The sequence below is a fragment of the Triticum aestivum genome, chromosome 5A (genome assembly GCF_018294505.1).
Source record: "Triticum aestivum cultivar Chinese Spring chromosome 5A, IWGSC CS RefSeq v2.1, whole genome shotgun sequence".
Classification (NCBI taxonomy): Eukaryota; Viridiplantae; Streptophyta; class Magnoliopsida; order Poales; family Poaceae; genus Triticum; species Triticum aestivum.
This window is the reverse complement of record NC_057806.1, coordinates 136,316,979-136,343,887: the sequence shown is the minus strand read 5'-3', so window position 1 is coordinate 136,343,887 and position 26,909 is coordinate 136,316,979. Positions and strand designations below refer to the sequence as shown.

Genomic DNA, 26,909 nt, shown 5'->3' with positions numbered 1-26,909 from the left:
GACCAAGTCACTTGGTCATGTCTGGTTCCAGGAGCTGCGCGACAAAGTCGGACTTATGGACATCAAGCTTCTTTAACAGGGTTAAGGGGGAGATTGTGGGCTTCACCCTGTCTTCAACACATGCATGGTTGCATGGAAAGTAGCTAAGTAATACTCCCTCCGTTTCAAAATAGATGATCCAACTTTGTACTAACTTTGTACTCCCTCCGTTCCGAATTACTTGTCGCAGGTATGGATGTATCTAGATGTATTTTAGTTCTAGATACATCCATTTCTGCGACGAGTAATTTAGAATGAAGGGAATACAAGTTAGTATAAAGTTGGATCATCTAATTTGGAACGAAGGGAGTACTAGGCTTTCTCTGGTTAGAAAGGAGTTGAGTAGTGGACGATGAGTAGTAGTAGTCTTTCTTTAGTCAAAAGCTTAAGGTGGAGAACTAGTATTAGACTTTATCTAGTCAAAAAGGCTGAGCTGAACTAGTACTACAAGTTTGCAAGCATCCCTATAAAAGGGCATATGCACCTTCGTTGTAAATCACTCCGAGCAATAGCAAAACAACAAGTCAGTTTCATCTACTAGTGCTAGTACGTGAGCTCCTCACTTCATGTGTGTGCGCGGCAGCAGCTTGTGTGTAACTGAAACATCTAGCTAGTTCTCCTCTGTTAAGTGTACAAGTGAGAGCTATTTACTACTCCCTCCATTTCCAAATATAAGTTTTATAGAGATTTCAACGAATGACTATATACGGAATAAAATGAGTGAATCTACACTCTAAAATATGTCTACTTACATTCGTATGTTGTAGTTCATTTGAAATGTTTAAAAAGACTTATATTTAGGAACGGAGGGAGTAGTAGTTTGGGCTAACAGCGAAATCTGAAGCTCTTCTACAGGCCATCAGGTTAGCTGAATTGTACGAAATGGGATAGGTGATGTTTGAGACGGATTGCTTGTCGGCTGTATTATCCGTCGGCCAGGATCGTGGACCTCTTGGTGTCTTAGGTCTTATACAATGAAAGGTGCTTAGAGAGATGCTTATGAAAATAAATCAGGTTTTTCTAAAGCACCGATGCCTATTTCTACAGAAGAGACGCTTAGTTAAGCTTAGTTAGAGACGCTTAGTTAAGCGTCTATTCTATACAAATAAGCACTGATGCTTAAGAAAAGCCTAGTTTATTTCTCTAAGCACCTCCCTTGTACAAGGTCTTATTCCGCGAAGCAAAGCATCTGCCACAGATATGTTTTATAGATCATCAAGTCATGTACTGCCCCCGGTTATGTAATGTCCCAGCGCATGTGCTGTCGGCTTGTGGGTCGAGGGGAGCTCCTGACAGCCTACATGTTTGGCAGTCGGACTTTAATTGGAATGTTAGGTGTTCCAGATAAAAAAAAGAACATCGGTCGAGCAGGACACGGTATGTCACTTGGATTCAAATTGAACAGACCACTTGCCAACGCCAACGCCAACGCCAACGCAACGCCAGGTAATTCACAAAGCTAATCTGCATGCGAATTACAGCATTTTCCCAGTGAAACAAAGCAGATTGCCTTCCCGTGGACAAACATGCCGCATCAACCCCGAAGCACTAAACACAAGGATGGTCGGGGCAGCCAGACAACTTGAGCCACCCATTGCCGATCGGCCAGCTCTGTCTGTCAACGATCACTCACCGGCTGACGGCTCCATCCTCTGCGTTATCAAACGCACCGCGGCGTTGGCGGCGGAGAAGGCCCCGTGGAAGCTCTCCTGGTACGACAGCTCCTGCAGATCCCCGACCATCTTCATCAGGATCTCTCCCACGTCAGATTGCTTCGCCGTCAGGGACTCGTGGTACGACCTTGCGGCGGTGTTGCTGATGTCCACGTTGGCCGGCTCTGGGCAGTACTCATCGTCCAGCCACTTGTGCAGCGTTCCCCTCAGCCATTCGGATTCCTGGTAAGAGGTGGAAAGATGGAGGTGGCCTTGCTCAATGACCGTACAAATGGCGTGTAAATAGACTTGAGCTAATAACAGTCCAGAAACAGGAGCAGGAGCATAACAACTTTCAGGCTACATAATAGGTTTGATAAGAAATGCAACTGGTCTCTGATAGGCATCATTAGATAAGCATGTTCACTCCCCTAATTATTATTACCCACCAACTGGAGCAAAATAACACAATCACCAGGAAGTGCTGCTACAAGACTAAATGAGATGACGGAGATGGAATCATGGATGCGAACCTGTGCTGCTCCTGTGGGCGTGAGCCAAGAATCAGGCACCCTCAGCTCCTGCACGCGGTTGTCCTTGTCACTGCCGCGGCCGGCAGCGCGAGGAGCATGGGGCAAGAGCCGCCGTGGAGAGGAGGCGTTGATGGAGATGGAGGTCGAGAGTGGGGAGGACGGGCTGACGGGGGAAAAACGAAGAAAGGTCGCGCCTTCGAGGGAGAAGCACAAGCGAGGCCATGGAGGAGAAGGGCGGAGGATGAGGTAGAAGATTCCATTTTCCCTTTCTTCTTTTTTTCTCTTCCTTTTTCTTATGGTTCTTCTATGTCTACTTCTTTTCTCGAGAGGTGAGGTGTGGTGTGTGTCCCTTTCCGGCTTATTGAACAACATAATTATATATTTTCCAAAATTCTGAAAAAAGGATTGTACATGCAGTTAAAGATGCATATTAAATGTTAGTTCAAAAAATGAGCCTTGCTAACGAATGCGTATATGTACTGCACGTCTTAGGTCGGGCGGGCGGGCGGGCCACTTTTACAAATATGACCATCATGCCCTTACTAACGAAGAGGTATCGAATAATCTGAGCCTATTATGTGTTTAGGGGGTGTACCGAAGTAGAAGTGTCAAGAATATGATGCATATTAATGTCGATTTGAAAATATGAAAAAGTTGTGACCTGTGCAATATAAACAATTTGTTTTTTCCTTCACAATTGAGATCTTTCTTATTTCTAAACTAAAATTATACTCGTATAAACTTTATAAAACAAAAGCATATGGAATTTTGCAGATTTTTTTGTGTTAATCATGTTCTTCCAAAAAACAGATAAGGGCTAAAATGCCGCTTTGGCTGACTTAAGATTAAGTGAGCCCAAATTAGTTCGAGGGGGGAAAGTAGATTTTCTTCCCTCTGAATGTGCTTGTTTCTTTTTATTTTGGGTGCTATAATGTGCTTCATTCTTAAAAGTTCAACAAAACAACACCATAATGATGCAAGCAAGACATTATCAAAAATTAATAATCTAGCAAGCGAGTGATCATATGGGGAAAAAAAATTATGGCGGAACCAAGAATCGGAGACCCTCTTTATGAAAAATGGGTCATAGCTGTGGTATGAAAGAAAAGAAACAATACATTCACAGCTGTATAACTTCTCATACATGCAAAAAAAACACAAAATGCAGTGATTCTTCAATCTTCATAGGTCCATTAGCTTTTCTATAACAATAGTACAACACATATGAATTCGAACTTAGGACATGGTCCTAGCTTGTTTATGAAGCCTTTGGGTAATTAACCCTAAGCAACAACACAAAATCTCAAGAGGATGAAGAAAGAACAAATGGTAATGAACACACAACATAGACTGAATGCAAAGCTGTCCATAAATTATTTTCTCTCGCCCCAAATGCGACCGAAAAATCAGAAGCCCACAGATCCAGACGACACCTTTGCCTTCTAAAGCTGTCCAATGAACCGAGGCACTTACGCGGTCTTCTCTGTCACAAGCTTCTCGATAAGGTCCGCTGCATCCTGCACGGTTGCAATGTCCTGCGCGCTTGTTTCATCAACGGTGATGTTGAACTCTTCCTCGAGGCCCATCACAATCTCAACCTGCAAAACATAATCGGTGTTACGTATGAACGGCGCTGCTTTTGGGCTACTGCCATTTCTGTGGGATGGGGAGTTGCGGATTTACCGTATCCAGTGAGTCAGCACCAAGTTCAGAAAATTTTGACTCCGCTGTGACAGGGGTCCCATCAGGGACTGCCAGCTGCTTCTTGACTATCATACAAACCTTGTCGACTGTCTCTTTCTTGGCCTGTGTCTCACCTGTGGCCTGCTCAAGAAACGAATGAACGTCACTACCTCAAATCAGTACATCGAGCGTGGCTGAAACATTTGCCATCTTTATCTGATAATGTTACCCAAGGAAGATTTTTACTGCACCTATGGTGTCTAGACTGCAATTTGAAAGAACATTTGCCATGAAATGATTAAAAGACCTGCCCATATTTAATGTTTCAATTACCGCCAGTGTAAACAATTCTCACCTATTTTAACCCTAAACTTATTTACATATTTCAATTACTGCCAACGCAAACAGTTCTCACCTATTTCAATCTCAAACTTGTTCACACATTTTAATATACAAAAAATATTTTAAAAATGACGTACGTCGAGGAAGAACTAGACATCAGTTTTATTAAGATAAGAGTTCCAGATCGAACCCAGGCTGCCTAGCCCACCATCCATGGTGCTAGCCAGTAAGCGCCTGGGTGAATCACTTGGCCACCTATAGAAGTACAAAGGTTCGGAAAAAAAGATATAGATATTGTGAACGCATGGTGGCAAACTTTTACTATTGCGACAGAGAAGAAATGTGTGCCTACCGAACAACAAATCTTAAACCGAAGTGAACTCGGTCTTGAACTGATGGATACAAAGCTCATCTTCTGGCTACGGAAGGAAACTGAGCTCCGGCTCGAAATTACATTAGCCACCTGCAACGAACCAAGAAATTGTTTCCATAACTGAACTGTTCAAACACACAGACCACAGAAAAAAAATAGTACAGAAAAAATGCATGAACTATTTGAAATTAATAAAGTGCAGTTGATCAACCAAATGCAAATTAATCCCTTGAAAATAGATAAAGCAAGCAATACGACATGATGGACTCGCGCAGGAGGTCGTCGCTGTCTGGCGTCGTGGTGGCGTCGGCGGCAGCTAGACCGGGCAACGTTCATGCAGCAGTACAGCTCTGAAGATGGATTGGTGGCAGGTGGCTGCGGCGGCCTCATACCTGGCAGGCGTCCTGGTTGAGGAGCACGCTGGACTGGTGGGTGCCCATACCCGGCAGGCGTCCTGGTTAGGACATCAGGTCTTAGATGTTAGGTTTGGCTGCGAGGTCTGTTTGGTATTAGGCCCAGACTATCAGCATCCCTTCATCAATTGGATAGGAGTAGCGACACTTTTGTTGCCTAGACGGCGGCTTCAGTCTTACTATTGTATGCCTTTGTAAGGTCTTGTTGAATAATTAATAAAGTGGCTGCATGCATCGTCCAGATGCAGAGGCCGGGGGTCCTCCTCCATTTCTAAAAAAAAAAGCTCACAGATTTCGAGCCAGAGTGCCATGATGGAACTTCTGCTCACTCGTTTTGCAAAGTTGCCAAATGGGCCAAAAGGGTCAGGGTGATCAGTGCTCTGGATCCTTGAGCTTGTCGGCACCTGCGCAGTCAGCTGCAGTTTCGAACGAGGATGCGTCGTTGAGCAGCGCTTTCGAACCAGAATGTGAAATAATCGTTGGGCTGCGCTTCAAACCAGAGGAAGGAATGAACTACTAGTGCCTTTCTGATACAAGTGTCCTGCTTCCTGGCTGGCAACCAGCACTGCAAATTTTCATGAATTATCCGGTCTAGGTATTCGAAATTTAATCCAAGACATTGGTGCAATACACAAGGATCACGTCATCACGATGCAACCATGTGTCAACCAAGTTTCTCAAATACCAGGCCTAACATGAAACTAGTCATGTTGAACCCAAAAATACCCCCAAATGGATTCTGGAATCTAATAGTGCAGGACACTCCGGGTCAGACCAGAGGCACATGGCAATATACAACTGTAAAATAAAGGCCGGCATTTTTTATTTGGCTAACGCATCAACATCGATGTGGAGAGCAACACATTGGTAAAGAACTGTTGATCTAATTCAGCAAGATCTGAAGCATGTGATGTGCTTGGGTGGCTTCCCAGAGCTTTGCATCTTCTGAACCAGGCTACATTAGAATACTAAACTGAAAATTTTAAAATAAGCCTTACTGAGCCATCCAGATCCAGTTGCAATGCCGGCTACGTTAAACGCAGCCATTTTGGAATCTTTGAAGTTTGTACTAAAATAAATCAAATTGTCAACATCCGTTAGTAAATATGTGTAAATAAGCAAATTTTCCCACCAGTGTAAGGTTAATTAACCTCATAGGTAAGTTAAAGCTTTTCTGCCTTTCTGACCATACTATACCAGTTCAAATGTACCTATTTCTCTCTAGATAAATGAATATATGGACTGAACGCATGGGCTCATCTTATGATGTGCTCAATATATACTCCATTTAGTGGGTATTGTTTTTTCAACACTAAGTGTGGAAATTACAGGCATGTGAGAAACATCGCCAAGATATCAAAAGAGGAAGCATGTTTATGCTACTCAGTGAACTATTGAATCAAACCAAGAAAGCATCTATTCATCCAAGTATCCAACCAAATCAACCACGAACTTAGAAGAAACACACAGGAATAGCCTAGGAATCTCATGAATCGCAAGCTAAAACTATGCAAATGACCAAATCTGTGACAAGAGAGCGGTCAGTCCGAGAACGGCACCTGGCTGGACAGCCGCCGGCGGACGGCGGACGGCGAGAAGGAGGCAACGGCGGCGAGGCAGTGCGCCATGGGTTGGCCGGCTGAGCTGCTCGGTAGAATTTGGGGGCGGTGGGAAGAGGCCGGCTGGTAGGTGGAGTGCTACTCTGCTCGGGAGGTCCTCGGCTCTGGAGCTGCTACCAACCAATGGTGGCAATTATAGTGCAGATAGGAGATAAAATAGATAGGCTTAGGATAAAGTGTCCAAAAGAACGCTGATGCACTATACTCCGAGAGAAAAATGGAAGAAAATAAATTCAGAGTATATCTGTATGGATATCTCAGCCGTGGATGTGCAAAATGGATATACATGTGACATGTCATGCCACATTTGTGAAGTTCGTGAGTTTGCAGGGTTTCTTCTACTCCCTCCGTTCACTTTTATAAGTCATTTCAGACAACTGAAAATAAACTACTTTACACCTTGTTTAAAATGTCTTCAAGGCCTTATAAAAATGAACGGAGGGAGTACATCACTTTTTTCTTTGTGTCGTGGTACCTACTCCTTGTACAAAACGAAATATAATTTTTCAAAGGAAATTTTAACTAGGTAGGGTCTCACAGAACACCCCCACAGCCATTGGATCCAGATCACGCGAATAGCAGTCTTAAAAAAATGCAGGCATTTTTTTGCACTACATGGCATCTTACTCTACCAATAATGACAATTTTCTGAAATATTGCATGGCAATTTGAGGAAAAACGTCAACATTCCTCATATATTGAGGTCCTAAAAAAATTCGACACCAACAAGGAAGGAGCCCTATGGTTTTTAAAAAATAAAATAAGAAGATGTGAGACTCACGCTCGAACCTGGGGTTCAAACCTGCATCGGGTGAGACGCACAACAACATTCCAACCACTAGGCTAAGAGAAATATAATCATCGTTCCTATGTCCTAAAAACTCTGTGGTCGTTATTCTATACATCAATAAGATTGACACTTAACTTTCCTCCAACGCTGAATGGCAAAAGGGGTCTCTCTCAACCGATGATGCGATGGCAAGATCTAAGGTTCTTGATCCGTGACCTAGTATTTAAGATTCAAGGCAGGAGATCGAACCCATAATTTGCTTTGTCTTCCTGTACACCCGAGCCACCAGATCAGCCTTGAACCAATGATGTAAATGTGAGATTAAGCTACAACTTCATGGTGCATCATGATGCAAGTCACATGGCCCCTGATTTAACATTGAGCCTCTCGTCATCTCTGTATACAACATCCAATCCGGCATCCAACTTGAAAGTGCAACTAGTCTCGCGGTGGTTTTAGAGCTTCAAATAGCTTGCCAGCCCTCCTGGGACAACAGTGAGTTGTTGACAACATAGTTGTAACAACACGACACCTCGGACAGGGAACCACTGGAGGACATCCCTATGCGAAAACATCGGTTGTGTTAAGCACCCATATAACTGCTCTCTGTAGGGCTTGCGTTTAAACCTAAAGGCCGGATTGCCTTGCACCACTAGGCATCCCCAGAACAAGCAGGTCACCAGGAGCACTCTTCATTGGCCTTTGGCTAGAGAGGTAGAAGTCAATGGCTAGTTAACGCAAGTATCTTAAATATACAATCTCGAGCAACATCGACAACGTCGCCGGTATACAAATAAAAACGTCAATTCAACTCAAAACGGCTTAAAAATAATTTTATAGGCCATCTATAAGCCTATCTAGATGACAATACTTTTCGAAGATTCGAGCAAAGGGCATGACCTTCTAGAAATTGATCTTCGGCTTGATTTCTTTCCTGTTGGCACCCTTTGGACCATCCCTGGCAACCGTTGATGTCTACTACACAACTTATTCTTATAGACTCGTGTTGAGCCTCAAGCACAGAGTTTTGTAGGACATCAGCAAATTTCCCTCAAGTGCAATGACCTAACGTTTATCAATCCGTCGGAGGTGTATGATGAAGATGGTCTCTCTCAAAAAACCCTGCAATCGAATACACCAAATCTCTTGTGTTCCCAACACACCAAATACAATGGTAATTTGTATAGGTGCACTAGTTTGGTGAAGAGATAGTGATACGAGTGTAGTATGGATAGTAGATATAGATTTTCGTAATATGAAAAATATAAAACAGCAAGGTAGCAAGTGATAAAATGGAGCACAAACGGTGTTGCAATGCTTGAAAAATAGGCATAGGGTTCATACTTTCACTAGTGCAATCTCTCAATAATGCTAATATAATTGAATCATATAACAATCCCTCAACGTGCGACAAAGAATCACTCCAAATTTCTTATCAAGCGGAGAACATAAGATGAAATTGTTTGTAGGGTACGAAACCACCTCAAAGTTATCCTTTCCGATCAATTTATTGAGCTATTCCTATAAGTGTCACAAACGGCACCAAAGTTTGTAACAAAATAACACCATCTGATACACACAACCAATTCTAATGTCACCTATATACTCTGATGTCACCACAAGTATCCGTGAATTGATCATTCGATATGCATGAAACAACTTCAGATTCATAATATTCAATCCATCACAAAGAACTTCAAAGAGTACCCCAATGTTTCTACTAGAGAAAGAAGGACGAAAACGTGTATCAACTCCTATGCATAGATTACCCCAATGTATGATAATCTGCAAGCTGAATACTAAAAGGATTGAGAAGAGGGGTCTAGAGGGGGGTGATTAGACCCTTAACAAGCAAAAATGGTAGTTTTTAATTTTCCCAAGTTAAGGTTGAGTTTAGCACATGTTAAAGCACACATAATGCATTTTACACAAGCATAGCAAGAGTATGAGCGGCAGAAAGAGCAAAGCATGCAAGTGCAAGAATGTAAAGTGATGGGATTGGAGTGTGCAAGCGCAATGGAGACGCGGAGGATTTTTGGCATGGTTCCGATAGGTGGTGCTATCGCACGTCCATGTTGATGGAGACTTCAACCCACGAAGGGTAATGGCTGCGCGAGTCCACGGAGGGGTCCACCCATGAAGGGTCCACGAAGAAGCAACCTTGTCTATCCCACCATGGCCATCGCCCACGAAGGACTTGCCTCACTCGGGTAGATCTTCATGAAGTAGGTGATCTTATTGCCCTTACAAATTTCTTGGTTCAACTCCACATCACGACGGAGGCTCCCAAGCGACACCTAACCAATCAACAACGTGTTCATGATAAACTCCTTGCTCCCGTGTGCTTCAAATGATAGTCTCCCCAACACTCAACTCTCTCTCACACAGATTTGGCTATGGTGGAAGAAGGATTTGAGTGGATAGCTGAACGAAATATGCCCTAGAGGCAATAATAAAGTTATTATTTATATTTCCTTATATCATGATAAATGTTTATTATTCATGCTAGAATTGTATTAACCGGAAACTTAGTACATGTGTGAATACATAGACAAACAGAATGTCACTAGTTTGCCTCTACTTGACTAGCTCATTGAATCAATGATGATTATGTTTCCTAACCATAGACATGAGTTGTCATTTGATTAACGGGATCACATCATTAGAGAATGATGTGATTGACTTGACCCATTCCGTTAGCTTAGCACGATGATTGTTTAGTTTGTCGCTATTGCTTTCTTCATGACTTATACATATTCCTATGACTATGAGATTATGCAACTTCCGAGTACCGGAGGAACACTTTGTGTGCTACCAAACATCACAACGTAACTGGGTGATTATAAAGGTGCTCTACAGGTGTCTCCGATGGTACTTGTTGAGTTGGCATAGATCGAGATTAGGATTTGTCACTCTGATTGTCGGAGAGGTATCTCTGGGCCCTCTCGGTAATGCACATCACTATAAGCCTTGCAAGCATTGTGACTAATGAGTTAGTTGTGGGATGATGTATTACGGAACGAGTAAAGATATTTGCCGGTAATGATATTGAACTAGGTATAAGGATATTGACGATCGAATCTCGGGCAACATACCGATGAAAAAGGGAACAACGTATGTTGTTATGCGGTTTGACCGATAAAGATCTTCATAGAATATGTTGGAACCAATATGAGCATCCAGGTTCCGCTATTGGTTATTGACCGGAGACGAGTCTCGGTCATGTCTACATAGTTCTTGAAGCCGTAGGGTCCGCAAGCTTAAAGTTCGGTGATGATCGGCATTATGAGTTTATGTGTTTTGATGTACCGAAGGTAGTTAGGAGCCCCGAATGTGATCACGGACATGACGAGGAGTCTCGAAATGGTCGAGACGTAAAGATTGATATATTGGACGGCTATATTCGGACACCAGAAGTGTTCTGGATGGTTTCAGAGAAAACCGGAGTGCCGGAGGGGTTACCGAAACCCCCCGGGGAAGTATTGGGCTTTAGTGGGCCTAAGGGGAGAGAGAGGACAGCAACCCAGGAGGTGGCGCGCCCCCTCCCATGAGGAGTCCGAATTGGACTAGGGGAGGGGGCGCGGCCCCTCTTTCCCTCTCCCTCTCCCTCTCTTTCCTTCCCCCTTCCCCCTTCCTAGTAGGACTAGGAAAGGATGGATCCTACTCCTACTAGGAGGAGGATTCCTCCTCTCCTTGGGGCGCACCAAGGCCGGCCGGCCTCCTCCCTTGCTCCTTTATATACGGGGGTGGGGGGGGGCACCCAAAGACACACAAGTTGATTGTTGCAAGCCATGTGCGGTGCCCCCCTCCACCATAATCCACCTCGATCATATTGTAGCAGTGCTTAGGCGAAGCCCTGCGTCGGTAGCAACATCATCACCGTCATCACGCCGTCATGCTGACGGAACTCTCCCTCAAAGCTCTGCTGGATCGGAGTTCGTGGGACGTCATCGAGCTGAATGTGTGTTGAACTCGAAGGTGCCGTGCGTTCGATACTTGGATCGGTCAGATCGTGAAGACGTACGACTACATCAACCGCGTTCTCATAACGCTTCCTCTTACGGTCTACGAGGGTACGTGGACGATACTCTCCCCTCTCGTTGCTATGCATCACCATGATCTTGCGTGTGCGTAGGAATTTTTTTTGAAATTACTGCGTTCCCCAACTGTGGCATCCGAGCCAGGTTTATGCATAGATGTTATATGCACGAGTAGAACACAAAGGAGTTGTGGGCGTGGGTATATACATATTGCTTGCCATCACTAGTTGATTCTTGATTCAGCGGCATTGTTGGATGAAGCGGCCCAGACCGACATTACGCGTACGCTTATGCGAGACTGGTTCTACTGACGTGCTTTGCACACAGGTGGCTAGTGGGTGTCTGTTTCTCCAGCTTTAGTTGAATCGGATTCAATGAACAAGGTTCTTTCTGAAGATCAAAAAGCAATCACTATACCGCGTTGTGGTTTTTGATGCGTAGGTAAGAACGGTTCTTGCTCAGCCCGTGGCAACCATGTAAAACTTGCAACAACAAAGTAGAGGACGTCTAACTTGTTTTTGCAGGGCATGTTGTGATGTGATATGGTCAAGACATGATGCTAAATTTTATTGTATGAGATGATCATGTTTTGTAAACACAGTTATCGGCAACTGGCAGGAGCCATATGGTTGTCACTTTATTATATGAAATGCAATCACCATGTAATTGCTTTACTTTATCACTAAGCGGTAGCGATAATCGTGGAAGCAATAGTTGGCGTGATGACAACGATGCTTCGATGGAGATCAAGGTGTCAAGCCGGTGACGATGGTGATCATGACGGTGCTTTGGAGATGAAGATCACAGGCACAAGATAATGATGGCCATATCATATCACTTATATTGATTGCATGTGATGTTTATCTTTTATGCATCTTATTTTGCTTAGATCGACGGTAGCATTATAAGATGATCTCTCACTAAATTTCAAGGTATAAGTGTTCTCCCTGAGTATGCACCATTGCGAAAGTTCGTCGTGCCAAGACACCACGTGATGATCGGGTGTGATAAGCTCTACGTTCACATACAACGGGTGCAAGCCAGTTTTGCACACGCAGAATACTCGGGTTAAACTTGACGAGCCTAGCATATGCATATATGGCCTCAGAACACTGAGACCGAAAGGTCGAGCGTGAATCATATAGTGATGTTCATCATTGAAAACTACTCCATCTCACGTGATGATTGGACATGGTTTAGTTGATATGGATCATGTGATCACTTAGATGATTAGAGGGTTGTCTGTCTAAGTGGGAGTTCTTAAGTAATATGATTAATTGAACCTTAATTTATCATGAACTTAGTACCTGATAGTATTTTGTATGTCTATGTTGTTGTAGATAGATGGCCCGTGCTATTGTTCTGTTGAATTTTAATGCATTCCTTGAGAAAGCAAAGTTGAAAGATGATGGTAGCAATTACACGGACTGGGTCTGTAACTCGAGGATTATCCTCATTGCTGCACAGAAGAATTACGTCTTGGAAGCACCACTAGGTGCCAAACCCGTTGCATGAGCAATGCCAGATGTTATGAACGTCTGGTAGAGCAAAGCTGATGATTACTCGATAGTTCAGTGTGCCATGCTTTACGGCTTAGAACCGGGACTTCAATGACGTTTTGAACGTCATGGAGCATATGAGATGTTCCAGGAGTTGAAGTTAATATTTCAAGCAAATGCCCGGATTGAGAGATATGAAGTTTCCAATAAGTTCTACAGCTGCAAGATGGAAGAGAATAGTTCTGCGAGTGAGCATATACTCAAAATGTCTGGGTATAACAATCACTTGATTCAACTGGGAGTTAATCTTCAATCACTGCCACCAAGCTACAAGAGATTCATGATGAACTATAATATGCAAGGGATGGATAAGGCAATTCCCAAGCTCTTCGCAATGCTAAAGGCTGCGTAGGTAGAAATAAAGAAGGAGCATCAAGTGTTGATGGTCAACAAGACCACCAGTTTCAAGAAAAAAGGTAAAGGGAAGAAGGGGAACTTCAAGAAGAACGGTAAGAAAGTTGCTGCTCAAGTGAAGAAGTCCAAGTCTGGACCTAAGCCTGAGACTGAGTGCTTCTACTGCAAAGGGACTGGTCACTGGAAGCGGAACTGCCCCAAGTATTTGGCGGATAAGAAGGATGGCAAGGTGAACAAAGGTATATGTGATATACATGTTATTGATGTGTACCTTACTAATGCTTGCAGTAGCACCTGGGTATTTGATACTGGTTTTGTTGCTAATATTTGCAACTCGAAACAGGGGCTACGGATTAAGCGAAGATTGGCTAAGGACGAGGTGACGATGCGCGTGGAAAATGGTTCCAAAGTCGATGTCATCGCGGTCAGCACGCTACCTCTACATCTACCTTCGGGATTAGTTTTAGAACTAAATAATTGTTATTTGGTGCCAGCATTGAGCATGAACATTATATCTGGATCTTGTTTGATGCGAGACGGTTATTCATTTAAATATGAGAATAATGGTTGTTCTATTTATATGAGTAATATCTTTTATGGTCATGCACCCTTGAAGAGTGGTCTATTTTTGATGAATCTCGATAGTAGTGATACACATATTCATAATATTGAAGCTAAAAGATGTAGAGTTGATAATGATAGTGCAACTTATTTATGTCACTGCCGTTTAGGTCATATTGGTGTAAAGCGCATGAAGAAACTCCATTCTAATGGACTTTTGGAAACACTTGATTATGAATCACTTGGTACTTGCAAACCATGCCTCATGGGCAAGATGACTAAAACGCCATTCTCCGGAACTATGGAGCGAGCAACAGATTTGTTGGGAATCATACATACTGATGTGTGTGGTCTTTTGAATGTCGAGGCTCGGAGCGGGTATCATTATTTTCTCACCTTCACAGATGATTTGAGCAGATATGGGTATATCTACTTGATGAAATATAAGTATGAAACATTTGAAAAGTTCAAAGAATTTCAGAGTGAAGTGGAAAATCATCGTAACAAGAAAATAAAGTTTCTACGATATGATCGTGGAGGAGAATATTTGAGTTACGAGTTTGGTCTTCATTTGAAACAATGCGGAATAGTTTCGCAACTCACGCCACTCGGAACATGATACGTCTCCAACGTATCTATAATTTTTGATTGCTCCATGCTATTATATTATCTATTTTGATGTTAATGGGCTTTATTTTACACTTTTATATCATTTTTGGGACTAACCTACTAACCGGAGGCCCATCCCAAATTGCTGTTTTTTAACCTATTTTAGGGTTTCAAAGAAAAGGAATATCAAATGGAGTCCAAACGGAATGAAACCTTCGGGAACGTGATTTTCTCAACAAACATGATCCAGGAGACTTGGAGTGGCCGGCAAGAAACAAGGGAGGAAGGCACGAGGTAGGGGGCGCGCCCTCCACCCTCGTGGGCCCTCTGTTGCTCCACCGACGTACTTCTTCCTCCTATATATATCCACGTACCCCCTAAACATCCAGGAGCACCACAAAAACCTAATTCCACCGCGAAAACCTTCTGTACTCGAGAGATCCCATCTCGGGGCCTTTTCCGGAGCTCTGCCGGAGGGGGCATTGATCATGGAGGGCCTCTACATCAACTCCATGGCCTCTTCGGTGATGTGTGAGTAGTTTACTTAAGACCTACGGGTCCATAGTTATTAGCTAGGCTTCTTCTCTCTCTTTGGATCTCAATACAAAGTTCTCCTCGATTTTCTTGGAGATCTATTGTGACGCCCCGAGACCAATGCGCCATGTGTCTTCCAGTTATTCGCTGTCTTTGCCATGTCATTCGCTTGCGTGTTGCGTATTGTCATGTCATCATGTGCATTGCATCATGTCATCATGCAACCCGTTTAAAAAAAACTCAACCAAATAAACCGTATGGATCTTTGATCCATTTAAACCAAGGGGACTCACATGGTGATTGCTCTTTATAACATATTCTCCCAATACTTTAGGGAGCTATAAAAATTATATTCCAATAATTTGGAATCACCCATAAACACACTTGCAAAAATGCCAATGCCTTTGTTATCACAACTCTTGGCCTCTAACTTTGCTATATATCCTTTCTCCATTTTCTGGAGCCCGAGGGTCATCTTTATTTTAACCCCCTAGGCGAGTGCTCCTCTGAGTGTTGGTCCAAAACAGAGCCACTTGCAGCGCCACCTCGGGGAAACTTGAAGGTTGGTTATAGTTGTATGTAGTGTTCATCCGGTGTGCCCTGAGAACGAGATATGTGCAGCTCCTATCGGGATTTGTCGGCACATTCGGGCGGCTTTACTGGTCTTGTTTTACCATTGTCGAAATGTCTTGTAACCGGGATTCCGAGTCTGATCGGGTCTTCCTGGGAGAAGGAATATCCTTCATTGACCGTGAGAGCTTGTGATGGGCTAAGTTGGGACACCCCTGCAGGGTTTGAACTTCCGAAAGTCGTGCCCGCGGTTATGGGCAAATGGGAATTTGTTAATTTCTGGTTGTAGAGAACTTGACACTTAACTTAATTAAAATGCATCAACCGAGTGTGTAGCCGTGATGGTCTCTTTTCGGCAGAGTCCGGGAAGAGAACACGGTCTCGTGTTATGCTTGAACGTAAGTAGTTTCAGGATCACTTCTTGATCATTATAGCTTCTCGACCATGCTTTGCTTCTCTTCTCGCTCTTATTTGCATAAGTTAGCCACCATATATGCTAGCGCTTGCTGCAGCTCCACCTCACTACCCCTTTTCCTACCCATAAGCTTAAAGAGACTTGATCGTGAGGGTGTGGGATTGCTGAGTCCTCATGACTCACAAATACTTCCAAACAGTTGCAGGTGCCGATGATACCAGTGCAGGTGACGCAAATGAGCTCAAGTGGGAGCCCGATGAAGATCTTGATCGTAGTCTTGTTTCATTTCCAGTTGATCAGTAGTGGAGCCCAGTCGGGGCGATCGGGGATTTAGCATTAGGGGTTGTCTTTCTTTATTTGGTTCCATAGTTGGACCTTGATTGTATTCTGGATGATGTAATGCTATATTTATGTATTGTGTGAAGTGGCGATTGTAGGCCAACTCTTTATCCCTTTCTTATTCAGTACATGGGATGTGTAAAGATTACCCCTCTTGCGACATGCCTACTATGCGGTTATGCCTCTAAGTCATGCTCCGACACGTGGGAGATATAGCTGCATCGTGGGTGTTACATATATTCGATGTAATCTTATTTTGTGGTGTGTTTGTCGAGATCCGATGAATTGTGGGTTTATGATCCAGATTATCTATGAACAATATTTGATTCTCCTCTGAATTCTTTTATGTATTATTGGTTTATCTTTGCAAGTCTCTTCGAATTATCAGTTTGGTTTGGCCTACTAGATTGATCTTTCTTGCAATGGGAGAAGTGCTTAGCTTTGGGTTCAATATTGCGGTGTTCGATCCCAGTGACAGAAAGGGAACCGATACTTATTGTGTTGTTTCCATCGAGGATAAAAAGATGGGGCTTATATCATATTGCATGAGTTTATCCCTCTACATCATGTCATCTTCCTTAAAGAATTACTCTGTTCTCTTGAACTTAATACTCTAGATGCATGCTGGATAGCGGTCGATGTGTGGAGTAATAGTAGTAGATGCAGGCAGGAGTCGGTCTACTTGTCTCGGGCGTGATGCCTATATACATGATCATACCTAGATATTCTCATAACTATGCTCAATTCTATCAATTGCTCGACAGTAATTTGTTTACCCACCATAATACTTATGCTCTTGAGAGAAGCCACTAGTGAAACCTATGGCCCCCGGGTCTATCTTCCATCATATTAATCCTCCAATACTTAGTTATTTCCTTTGCCGTTTATTTTACTTTGCATCTTTATTTCTCTTTATCATAAAAATACCAAAAATATTATCTTATCATATCTATCAGATCTCACTCTCGTAAGTGACCGAGAAGGGCTTGACAACCCCTTTATCGCGTTGGTTGCGAGGTTCTTATTTGTTTGCGTACGTAGGTGCGTGTGACTTGAGCGTGATCTCCTACTGGATTGATACCTTGGTTCTCAAAAACTGAGGGAAATACTTACGCTGCTTTACTGCATCACCCTTTCCTCTTCAAGGGAAAACCAACGCAGTGCTCAAGAGGTAGCAGAACACCACAGCATAATGGTGTGTCCGAACGTTGTAATCGTACTTTACTAGATATAGTGAGATCTATGATGTCTCTTACTGATTTACCGCTATCGTTTTGGGGTTATGCTTCAGAGACGGCTGCATTCACGTTAAATAGGGCACCACCTAAATCCGTTGAGACGATGCCTTATGAACTATGGTTTGGCAAGAAACCAAAGTTGTCGTTTCTTAAAATTTGGGGCTATGATGCTTATGTGAAAAAGCTTCAACTTGATAAGCTCGAACCGAAATCGAAGAAATGTGTCTTCATAGGATACCCAAAGGAGACTATTGGTTACACCTTCTATCACAGATCCGAGCAAGACATTCGTTGCTAAGAATGGATCCTTTCTAGAGAAGGAGTTTCTCTCGAAAGAAGTGAGTGGGAGGAAAGTAGAACTTGATGAGGTAACTGTACCTGCTCCCTTATTGGAAAGTAGTTCATCACAGAAATCTGTTCCTGTGACTCCTACACCAATTAGTGAGGAAGCTAATGATGAAGATCATGTAACTTCAGATCAAGTTACTACCGAACCTCGTAGGTCAACCAGAGTAAGATCCGCACCAGAGTGGTACGGTAATCCTGTTCTGGAGGTCATGTTACTTGACCATGACGAACCTACGAACTATGAGGAAGCGATGATGAGCCCAGATTCCGCAAAATGGCTAGAGGCCATGAAATCTGAGATAGGATCCATGTATGAGAACAAAGTGTGGACTTTGGTTGACTTCCCCGATGATCGGCAAGCCATCGAGAATAAATGGATCTTCAAGAAGAAGACTAACGCTGATGGTAATGTTACTATCTACAAAGCTCGACTTGTTGCGAAAGGTTTTCGACAAGTTCAAGGAGTTGACTACGATGAGACTTTCTCACCCGTAGCGATGCTTAAGTCCGTCCGAATCATGTTAGCAATTGCTGCATTTTATGATTATGAAATTTGGCAAATGGATGTAAAGACTGCATTCCTGAATGGATTTCTGGAAGAAGAGTTGTATATGATGCAACCTGAGGGTTTTATCGATCCAAAGGGTGCTAACAAAGTGTGCAAACTCCAACGATCCATCTATGGACTGGTGCAAGCATCTTAGAGTTGGAATAAACGTTTTGATAGTGTGATCAAAGCATATGGTTTTATACAGACTTTTGGAGAAGCCTGTATTTACAAGAAAGTGAGTGGGAGCTCTGTAGCATTTCTAATATTATATGTGGATGACATATTGCTGATTGGAAATGATATAGAATTTCTGGATAGCATAAAAGGATACTTGAATAAGAGTTTTTCAATGGAAGACCTCGGTGAAGCTGCTTATATATTGGGAATCAAGATCTATAGAGATAGATCAAGACACTTAATTGGACTTTCACAAAGCGCATACCTTGATAAAGTTTTGAAGAAGTTCAAAATGGATCAAGCAAAGAAAGGGTTCTTGCCTGTGTTACAAGGTGTGAAGTTGAGTCAGACTCAATGCCCGACCACTGCAGAAGATAGAGAGAAAATGAAAGATGTTCCCTATGCTTCAACCATAGGCTCTATCATGTATGCAATGCTGTGTACCAGACCTGATGTGTGCCTTGGTGTAAGTTTAGCAGGGAGGTACCAAAGTAATCCAGGAGTGGATCACTGGACAACGGTCAAGAAGAAATACCTAAAAAGGACTAAGGATATGTTTCTCATTTATGGAGGTGACAAAGAGCTCGTCGTAAATGGTTACGTCGATGCAAGCTTTGACACTGATCCGGATGACTCTAAGTCACAAACTGGATACATGCTTTTATTGAACAGTGGAGCTATCAGTTGGTGCAGTTCTAAGCAAAGCATCATGGCGGGATCTACGTATGAAGCAGAGTACATAGCTGCTTCGGAAGCAACAAATGAGGGAGTCTGGATGAAGGAGTTCATATCCGATCTAGGTGTCATACCTAGTGCATTGGGTCCAATAAAAATCTTTTGTGACAATACAAGTGCAATTGCCTTGGCAAAGGAATCCAGATTTCACAGAAGAACCAAGCACACCAAGAGACGCTTCAACTGCATCCGCGATCAAGTCAAGGAGGGAGACATAGAGATTTGCAAGATACATACGGATCTGAATGTTGTAGACCCGTTGACTAAGCCTCTCTCATGAGCAAAACATGATCAGCACCAAGACTCCATGTGTGTTAGAATCATTACTATGTAATCTAGATTATTGACTCTAGTGCAAGTGGGAGACTGAAGGAAATATGCCCTAGAGGCAATAAGAAATTTGTTATTTATATTTCCTTATATCATGATAAATGTTTATTCTTCATGCTAGAATTGTATTAACCAGAAACTTAGTACATGTGTGAATACATAGACAAGCAGAATGTCACTAGTTTGCCTCTACTTGACTAGCTCATTAAATCAATGATGGTTATGTTTCCTAACCATAGACATGAGTTGTCATTTGATTAATGGGATCACATCATTAGAGAATGATGTGATTGACTTGAACCACTCCATTAGCTTAGCACGATGATCGTTTAGTTTGGTGCTATTGCTTTCTTCATGACTTATACATGTTCCCATGACTATGAGATTATGCAACTCCCGAGTACCGGAGGAACACTTTGTGTGCTACCAAATGTCACAACGTAACTGGGTGATTTTAAAGGTGCTCTACAGGTGTATCCGATGGTACTTGTTGAGTTGGCATAGATCAAGATTAGGATTTGTCACTCCGATTGTCGGAGAGGTATCTCTGGGCCCTCTCGGTAATGCACATCACTATAAGCCTTGCAAGCATTGTGACTAATGAGTTAGTTGCGGGATGATGCAATACGGAACGAGTAAAGAGATTTGCCGGTAACGAGATTGAACTAGGTATAAGGATACTGACGATCGAATCTCGAGCAAGTAACATATCGATGACAAAGGGAACAACGTATGTTGTTATGCTGTTTGACCGATAAAGATCTTCGTAGAATATGTAGAAAACAATATGAGCATCCAGGTTCCACAATTGGTTATTGGCCGGAGATGAGTCTCGATCATGTCTACATAGTTCTCGAACTCGTAGGGTCCGCAAGCTTAAAGTTCGGTGATGATCGGTATTATGAGTTTATGTGTTTTGATGTACCGAAGGTAGTTCGGAGTCCAGGATGTGATCATGGACATGACGAGGAGTCTCGAAATGGTCAAGACGTAAAGATTGATATATTGGACGGCTATATTCGGACACCGGATGTGTTCCGGATGGTTTCGGAGAAAACCGGAATTCCGGAGGGGTTACCGGACCCCCCTCGGGGAAGTATTGGGCCTTAGTGGGCCTGAGGGGAGAGAGAGAGCAGCAGCCCAGGAGGTGGCGTGCCCCCTCCCATGAGGAGTCCGAATTGGACTAGGGGAGGGGGCGCGGCCCCTCTTTCCCTCTCCCTCTCCCTCTCTTTCCTTCCCCCTTACCCCTTCCTAGTAGGACTAGGAAAGGATGAATCCTACTCCTACTAGGCGGAGGATTCCTCCTCTCCTTGGGGCGCACCAAGGCCGTCCGGCCTCCCCCCTTGCTCCTTTATATACAGGGGCGGGGGGGGGGGGGGGGGCACCCAAAGACACACAAGTTGATTGTTCCAAGCCGTGTGCGATGCCCCCTCCACCATAATCCACCTCGATCATATCATAGCAGTGCTTAGGCGAAGCCCTGCGTCGGTAGCAACATCATCACCGTCATCACACCGTCGTGCTGCTGGAACTCTCCCTCAAAGCTCTGCTGGATCGGAGTTCGTGTGACGTCATCGAGCTGAACGTGTGCTGAACTCGGAGGTGCCGTGCGTTCGGTACTTGGATCGGTCGGATTGTGAAGACATACGACTACATCAACCGCGTTCTCATAATGCTTCCGCTTATGGTCTACGAGGGTACGTGGATGATACACTCCCCTCTCGTTGCTATGCATCACCATGATCTTGCGTGTGTGTAGGAAATTTTTTGAAATTACCGCGTTCCCCAAGAAAAGCAACTTGGGGAAGGCTAGAAATCAAGGTTCAAATGGTAGAAATGGAATCTCTTGATCTCAACACATGAGTAGGTGGTTCTCTCTCAGAAAATGAGTGGTGGAAGTGTAGGCATGTTCTGATGGCTCTCTATCATGAGAAGAAGGGGGTGGAGGGGTATATATAGCCTCCACACAGAATTCAACCATTACACACTTTTGACCCATCTCGGTGGCACCGATCAGAAAACTCGATGGCACCGATCTGTACAAAAATATGAACGTTAGGAATCTCGGTGGGACTGACGGAAGCAACTCGGTGGGACCGATGTTCTAGGGCTTAGGGCAAACTTCATCTCGGTGGCACCGATTGCATCATCTCGATGAGACCGAAGTGAATGCAATGAGCAACAGAGAATTAGTCAACTCAACTCGGTGGGACCAATTGCAACATCTCCGTGGGACCAAAATAATTGCAACAAGTCACAGAGTGCTGGCAAGGCCATCTCGGTGAGACCGAGATCCATATCGGTGTGACCGAATCATTAGGGTTTTGGCAGTGGCTATGTCAACATGAACTTGGTGGCTCCGGATGGGAAATGCCAGTGGACCGAGTTGGGAATTAGGGTTTTGACATATTTGGATAGAGAAAGTGGCTGAGGGTTTTGGAGCAATATCATTAAGCACTTTGAGCAAGTAGATCATTAAGAAACACCTCATCCCCTTTTAATAGTATTGGCTTTCCTATGTACTCAATGTGATCTTGGATCACTTAAACAAAAATGTAGAGCCTTGAGCTTTTGCCAATCCTTGTCCTTAGCATTTTGAAGGGGTTACACATCCTCTTATCCATGTCACTCCATTGTTGAACTTATCTGAAATATACTAGATAAAACTATTAGTCTAACAAGAGAAATGTTGACATTAATTACCAAAATCACCCAGGGAGCACTTGTGCTTTCAATCTCCCCCTTTTTGGTAATTTATGACAACATACATGAAAGCTTCAAGTAAAAGATAACATGAGTAGTAAGTAAAGCTTTGGAGAAACATATAACTTGCATAAGCCCCCCCTACATGTATGCACTCATGTAATGATAGAATTGAGAGACATGTGAATGCACGATGCAGCTTGAAGCTACGTCGGTATTTCCCCAAAGAGGAAGGGATGATGCAGCACAGCGATGGTAGGTATTTCCCTCAGTGATGAGACCAAGGTTATCGAACTAGTAGGAGAACCAAGCAACAACACGTAAGCGGCGCCTGCACACAAATAACAACTACTCGCAACCCGACGTATTAAAGGGGTTGTCAATCCCTTTCGGGTAACAGTGCCAGAAATTGGCAAAACGGATGTGAATAAATTGTATTAGATTGATAGATCGAACGCCAAATAAAATAAATAATAATAAATTGCAGCAAGGTATTTTTGTATTTTTGGTTTAATAGATCTGAAAATAAAAGCAAAGGAAAATAGACTGCAAAGGCAAATCTCTACCCAATAATAAAGCACGGATTGACTCCGTGGGTTCACCGTCACAATGCGCTTTCTTCCTATGTCATAATACGCTTTTTCCTGTCCGTTTTTTCTTGATTTTGATATTTTTCTTAATATCCGAGGTGGTACTATCTATTTCATCAACGGTGCGTTTCTTTACCTAAATGGCCATCGCTTTTGTCCCTAAAACTTCACTAAAAATTACCCACCATGCCATCCATGAGTTAAAAAAATGACTCGTTAAAAAAACAATAAGAAAAAAAGCGAACACACGCATCTTTCTATTTCCTCTGTTCCTCAACCGGAAGTGCCCACAACCCCGATTCCTCCTCCTGGCTCCTGCTCTACCCAACGCCACCACCCACTCCATCTCCGGCCGCCGGAGGTCATCCTCTCTCCCGGACAGCCGAACTGCTGCTCTCATTATCTTTCCTACCCGTCTCCCCTGACACGCCCCCAACTCGCTCTTGCTCTGTCGCCCTAGCTCGCACTGCCACCGCACGCCCCGCCGATCCAATAATCGGAAACCACGCCCAGGAGCTCATCCTCCGACGCTTCTGAACCGCCTGGTTGCCATGGCACCGATTCCCCCATCCCTCTGCCATGCCTCTGCTATCATCGTGACTCCCGCCGGCGAGGCTCCGCTCACGCCACTGCTTTCCTCAACGGCCCCTCCCCGCCACTATTGCGCGATGCGTAGCCGATATCATCACCAACATGTTGGCGGTTGGGATGGACAAACTCCTTGATCAATCTATGATCCTGAAGGAGTCTCTTGGCTACCAGATATATTGCAACATGACTTTCTCTGTTCAATTGTTGTGGCTATCTTTGTCTTCCTTCTAACAAAGGTGTCCTCACCTAAACTCCAAGGAAACCAAGTTACTTGGTGTGATGGAGACCAATACATCAAGTAGGCAAGATAAAACTATGAAACAACATGTTTCTGCTTTGTGTTTTCTGATTTCTTCACACGCTATTTAATAGTTCCCATGAAAAACTTTTATTGAAATATTTGTAAGTTTGGACCAAGGAATTGCTTTTGTTGGAAATCTTATGATCAATCTCATCTTATTAGTAACTCTGTTTCGAAACATATGTATTGGTAGTTTTTATCTCTATGCTTTTGCCTTCTGTACATGCTGAATTGCAAACAACTCAACATAGTATTAGTAAATCATTTTATATTGTCAGTTATGCTTCTCTTTGTATATAATACTATTCGAAGGACATCTGGCTGAGAAGATTTGTGTTGACTACTGACAAGGACAGCCACTATGATAGCTACTATTCGAAGCCCATGTTTCAGTATGCAGTTATGCAGGTCACAAAGGCAATGACGTTATATTTGATTACTAATAATGTAGGCAAGTAAAATAATGACGCTGGCATCATGTCTCTAGGCTAATGTAATCAGTTTCTTTGCACAATTGCTCATTGTCCAATTGATTGGTCAGAACAAATGTACAAGGCACTGCAGGTGGAGACTCCAAAACATTGATGTTTGTTCAAATTAGCCCAAGGAAACTCCCTGCTCGCTGAACTTTGCAAGCAGAGTGAGAGGTGAATTTCTGCAATTTATTGTCTAGATAGAAGGGACATGGGAGGTTGAGGTGAAACTGGTCAGCAGTAGCAGCGCTTCCTTGATTGCATGTACGACTGCCAGGAGAAGGGAAAAGTGCAGGGAGCTTGGAGGTGAGATACCGTGGGTTTTGTTTCACATATTGCACTTTAATCAATGGTCGATCATGAACTGTTATGCAATACTTGGCTAGACGTAACTATGAGAGGACTTGGGGTACAACCATCTTAAACGGACGCTCGATTGCCTTGGCCGCCCTCTCACAACTCTCTGGAGTTAGTGAACAATATGCTGCTGCTTTTTCTTGTCTTTGCTGCTGCTATGCTCTTTCTTACTTGTGGTACTATCTAAGGTTTGTTTAACTATCGCCACGTTTTAGTCAATCGTGCATGCATGCAGGCCGGCATGGTACTAGGATTTTTTTCTGGATAACTAAGAGAAATGCTGTCTAACTTGTTGTCACTGACGAGTTGAGAGTTTTTATCCTAGCAATATTTGTACCAAGTTTTGCAAACTTACTTCCATCAAGTCGTGCCGGACATGAACTCCACATGAATCACCCTCCTTTGCAACATAAAAAAGCATCGAGCCCCTCTACGGAAGCCACGTCTAAATTGCAAATTCCGGTGCTCGAAATTATCTCACTGGAAGGATCCAATCTTGCCATTCTACCAACTTCGCAGGGACGCCGACCACCCACGCTTCACCTAAGGTACGCTATTGTACCTTCTGCACCACCGGGATCACATGCCAAGATAAAAAGCGACATGTCTATTATGTTTCATAATCTTTTTGAAATTAAAATTTGAAAAGAGCATGAGTTTTGATAGGATTTAGTATATCCTTCAGTTGCTTATTGTAACATGTGCCTTCTGGTAGATTGATGTAGATAGAATCATACTACTAATTTCCTGTAATTTCGTCATCTCAAAGTTGTTTATCCATTTGGCTGGCTGTTGTCATGACCATCAAAAACCGCCTCTCTTAGCTATTCGTACTATTAAAGTCAGTTCTAGAGACCCCGAGGAAGTAATCTGTTATATGCCTGACACATGATTGAGAATTAACTTCCCTGAAGATCTGGTTAACCTCAAACCTCTTTTCCAAATATTAATGAGATGTTGTTTCTGGAAAATTTCATCAACACTCCAGAAAAATGTATGATGTACCTTTACTTTGGAGCATTAGTATGCAAACTCCAGAATTGGGGTATTAGTCTGCAAACTCCAGAAAGTTTCTGTGGTCCTCATACATACATCATGAAGTTGGTAACTATTGTGGCATTTACATTCAGATTCGACAGGAATAGAAACTGAACCTATTAAATAGTTATGTTAAGCTAGATGGGTTATAACTCTTTATGCTTTCATTTCTGAATTATTGTTTGAACAATCTGATGAGATGTTTAATTTGTATTTTTTATTGTGTTGCAGAAAATGAACCACAATGATGAATGAACCACTATTGAGGTTTCTGATAATCGGCCTTTAAAAAATACATTCTGAATCATGTGTTTCCAATTCAGATAAACTGATAGATGGTGATGAAGATCCATCACCAACTATCTCAACATCATCTCCGGTTTCTGAAGTTCTGAAATGATTGGTTCAGAACCAGATAGACACATAAACCTCCGTCACCAACCATCTCGACATTATCTCTGTTTTGTAAATTGATGAATAAAGGAAAAGTTTCATTAGATCCTAATGTGCACCTTGCTTAAATCCTACTCCCTCCGCCCCAAAATAAGTGCCATTGAGTTGGTACTTTTCTGAAATAATCTTCTCAAGATTTCATGGTAACATGTGGCTTTGTCAGTAGATTATGTCAGGAAATCAAAGTCCTCCTTATTTGCAACTGATTGGTGTTGGACCGGATTATACATGCTCCTCTATGTGCTCTACTTATGGAAAACTGTACATGGATATACATAGATTGGAATTGAGATTTGGAGCAATTTGGTTGGTTTTGCTTTGTACGGATGCTGCCATTATTTGTGTGATGATGTCATTATTGTATAGAGGAAAGGTACAGTGAGAGAGATGGATAGAAATTGCTAGCTATTTTTGTTGCAATCATTTGTTGTCGAAGCTTATTATTTATTTGTTGTTTGTTGCAGTTGTTGTGATGGAAAGTTAACAATACTTTTTATTATTTCAAAGCAATGTCATATTTAATAATTTGAACTAGACTGGACTACAGCATGTTCATGTAGACTCTGAACATGATTAACATGATCATGCAATTTTTAGTGA

General features: G+C 42.9%; 2 protein-coding genes and 1 long non-coding RNA gene across 3 annotated transcripts; 1 reads left to right on the top strand and 2 right to left on the bottom strand.

Annotated features, from left to right (window-relative positions):
- Positions 1-1,308: 1,308 nt before the first annotated feature.
- LOC123106714 (uncharacterized) lies at positions 1,309-2,611 on the bottom strand. Its single transcript, XM_044528803.1, has 2 exons — positions 2,225-2,611; positions 1,309-1,934 (listed from the first exon to the last, which is right to left on the bottom strand). Exons 1-2 carry the CDS (start codon positions 2,594-2,596, stop codon positions 1,665-1,667), a joined length of 642 nt encoding a protein of 213 aa, XP_044384738.1. The 5' UTR covers positions 2,597-2,611; the 3' UTR covers positions 1,309-1,664.
- Positions 2,612-3,392: 781 nt separating this feature from the next.
- On the bottom strand, positions 3,393-6,873 carry LOC123102641 (acyl carrier protein 1, chloroplastic). Its single transcript, XM_044524061.1, has 4 exons — positions 6,595-6,873; positions 4,602-4,712; positions 3,908-4,048; positions 3,393-3,822 (listed from the first exon to the last, which is right to left on the bottom strand). The coding sequence occupies exons 1-4, from the start codon at positions 6,661-6,663 to the stop codon at positions 3,694-3,696; spliced, it is 450 nt and encodes a 149-aa protein (XP_044379996.1). The 5' UTR covers positions 6,664-6,873; the 3' UTR covers positions 3,393-3,693.
- A 16,508-nt stretch (positions 6,874-23,381) lies between these two features.
- LOC123106713 (uncharacterized) lies at positions 23,382-26,611 on the top strand. Its single transcript, XR_006451443.1, has 2 exons — positions 23,382-25,366; positions 26,088-26,611. It is a non-coding gene; the product is annotated as an uncharacterized lncRNA (long non-coding RNA).
- Positions 26,612-26,909: the final 298 nt, after the last annotated feature.

Excerpts from the sequence above, each read along its gene's own strand:
- LOC123106714 (XM_044528803.1), bottom strand. The coding sequence starts at position 2,596 with ATGTTGTTCAATAAGCCGGAAAGGGACACACACCACACCTCACCTCTC. Across the intron at positions 1,935-2,224 it reads CGCCCACAGGAGCAGCACAG|GAATCCGAATGGCTGAGGGG; the intron begins GTTCGCATCCAT and ends ACCTCTTACCAG.
- LOC123102641 (XM_044524061.1), bottom strand. The coding sequence starts at position 6,663 with ATGGCGCACTGCCTCGCCGCCGTTGCCTCCTTCTCGCCGTCCGCCGTC. Across the intron at positions 4,713-6,594 it reads GCCGGCGGCTGTCCAGCCAG|GTGGCTAATGTAATTTCGAG; the intron begins GTGCCGTTCTCG and ends GGTTCGTTGCAG. Across the intron at positions 4,049-4,601 it reads GGTTTAAGATTTGTTGTTCG|GCCACAGGTGAGACACAGGC; the intron begins GTAGGCACACAT and ends TTTCTTGAGCAG.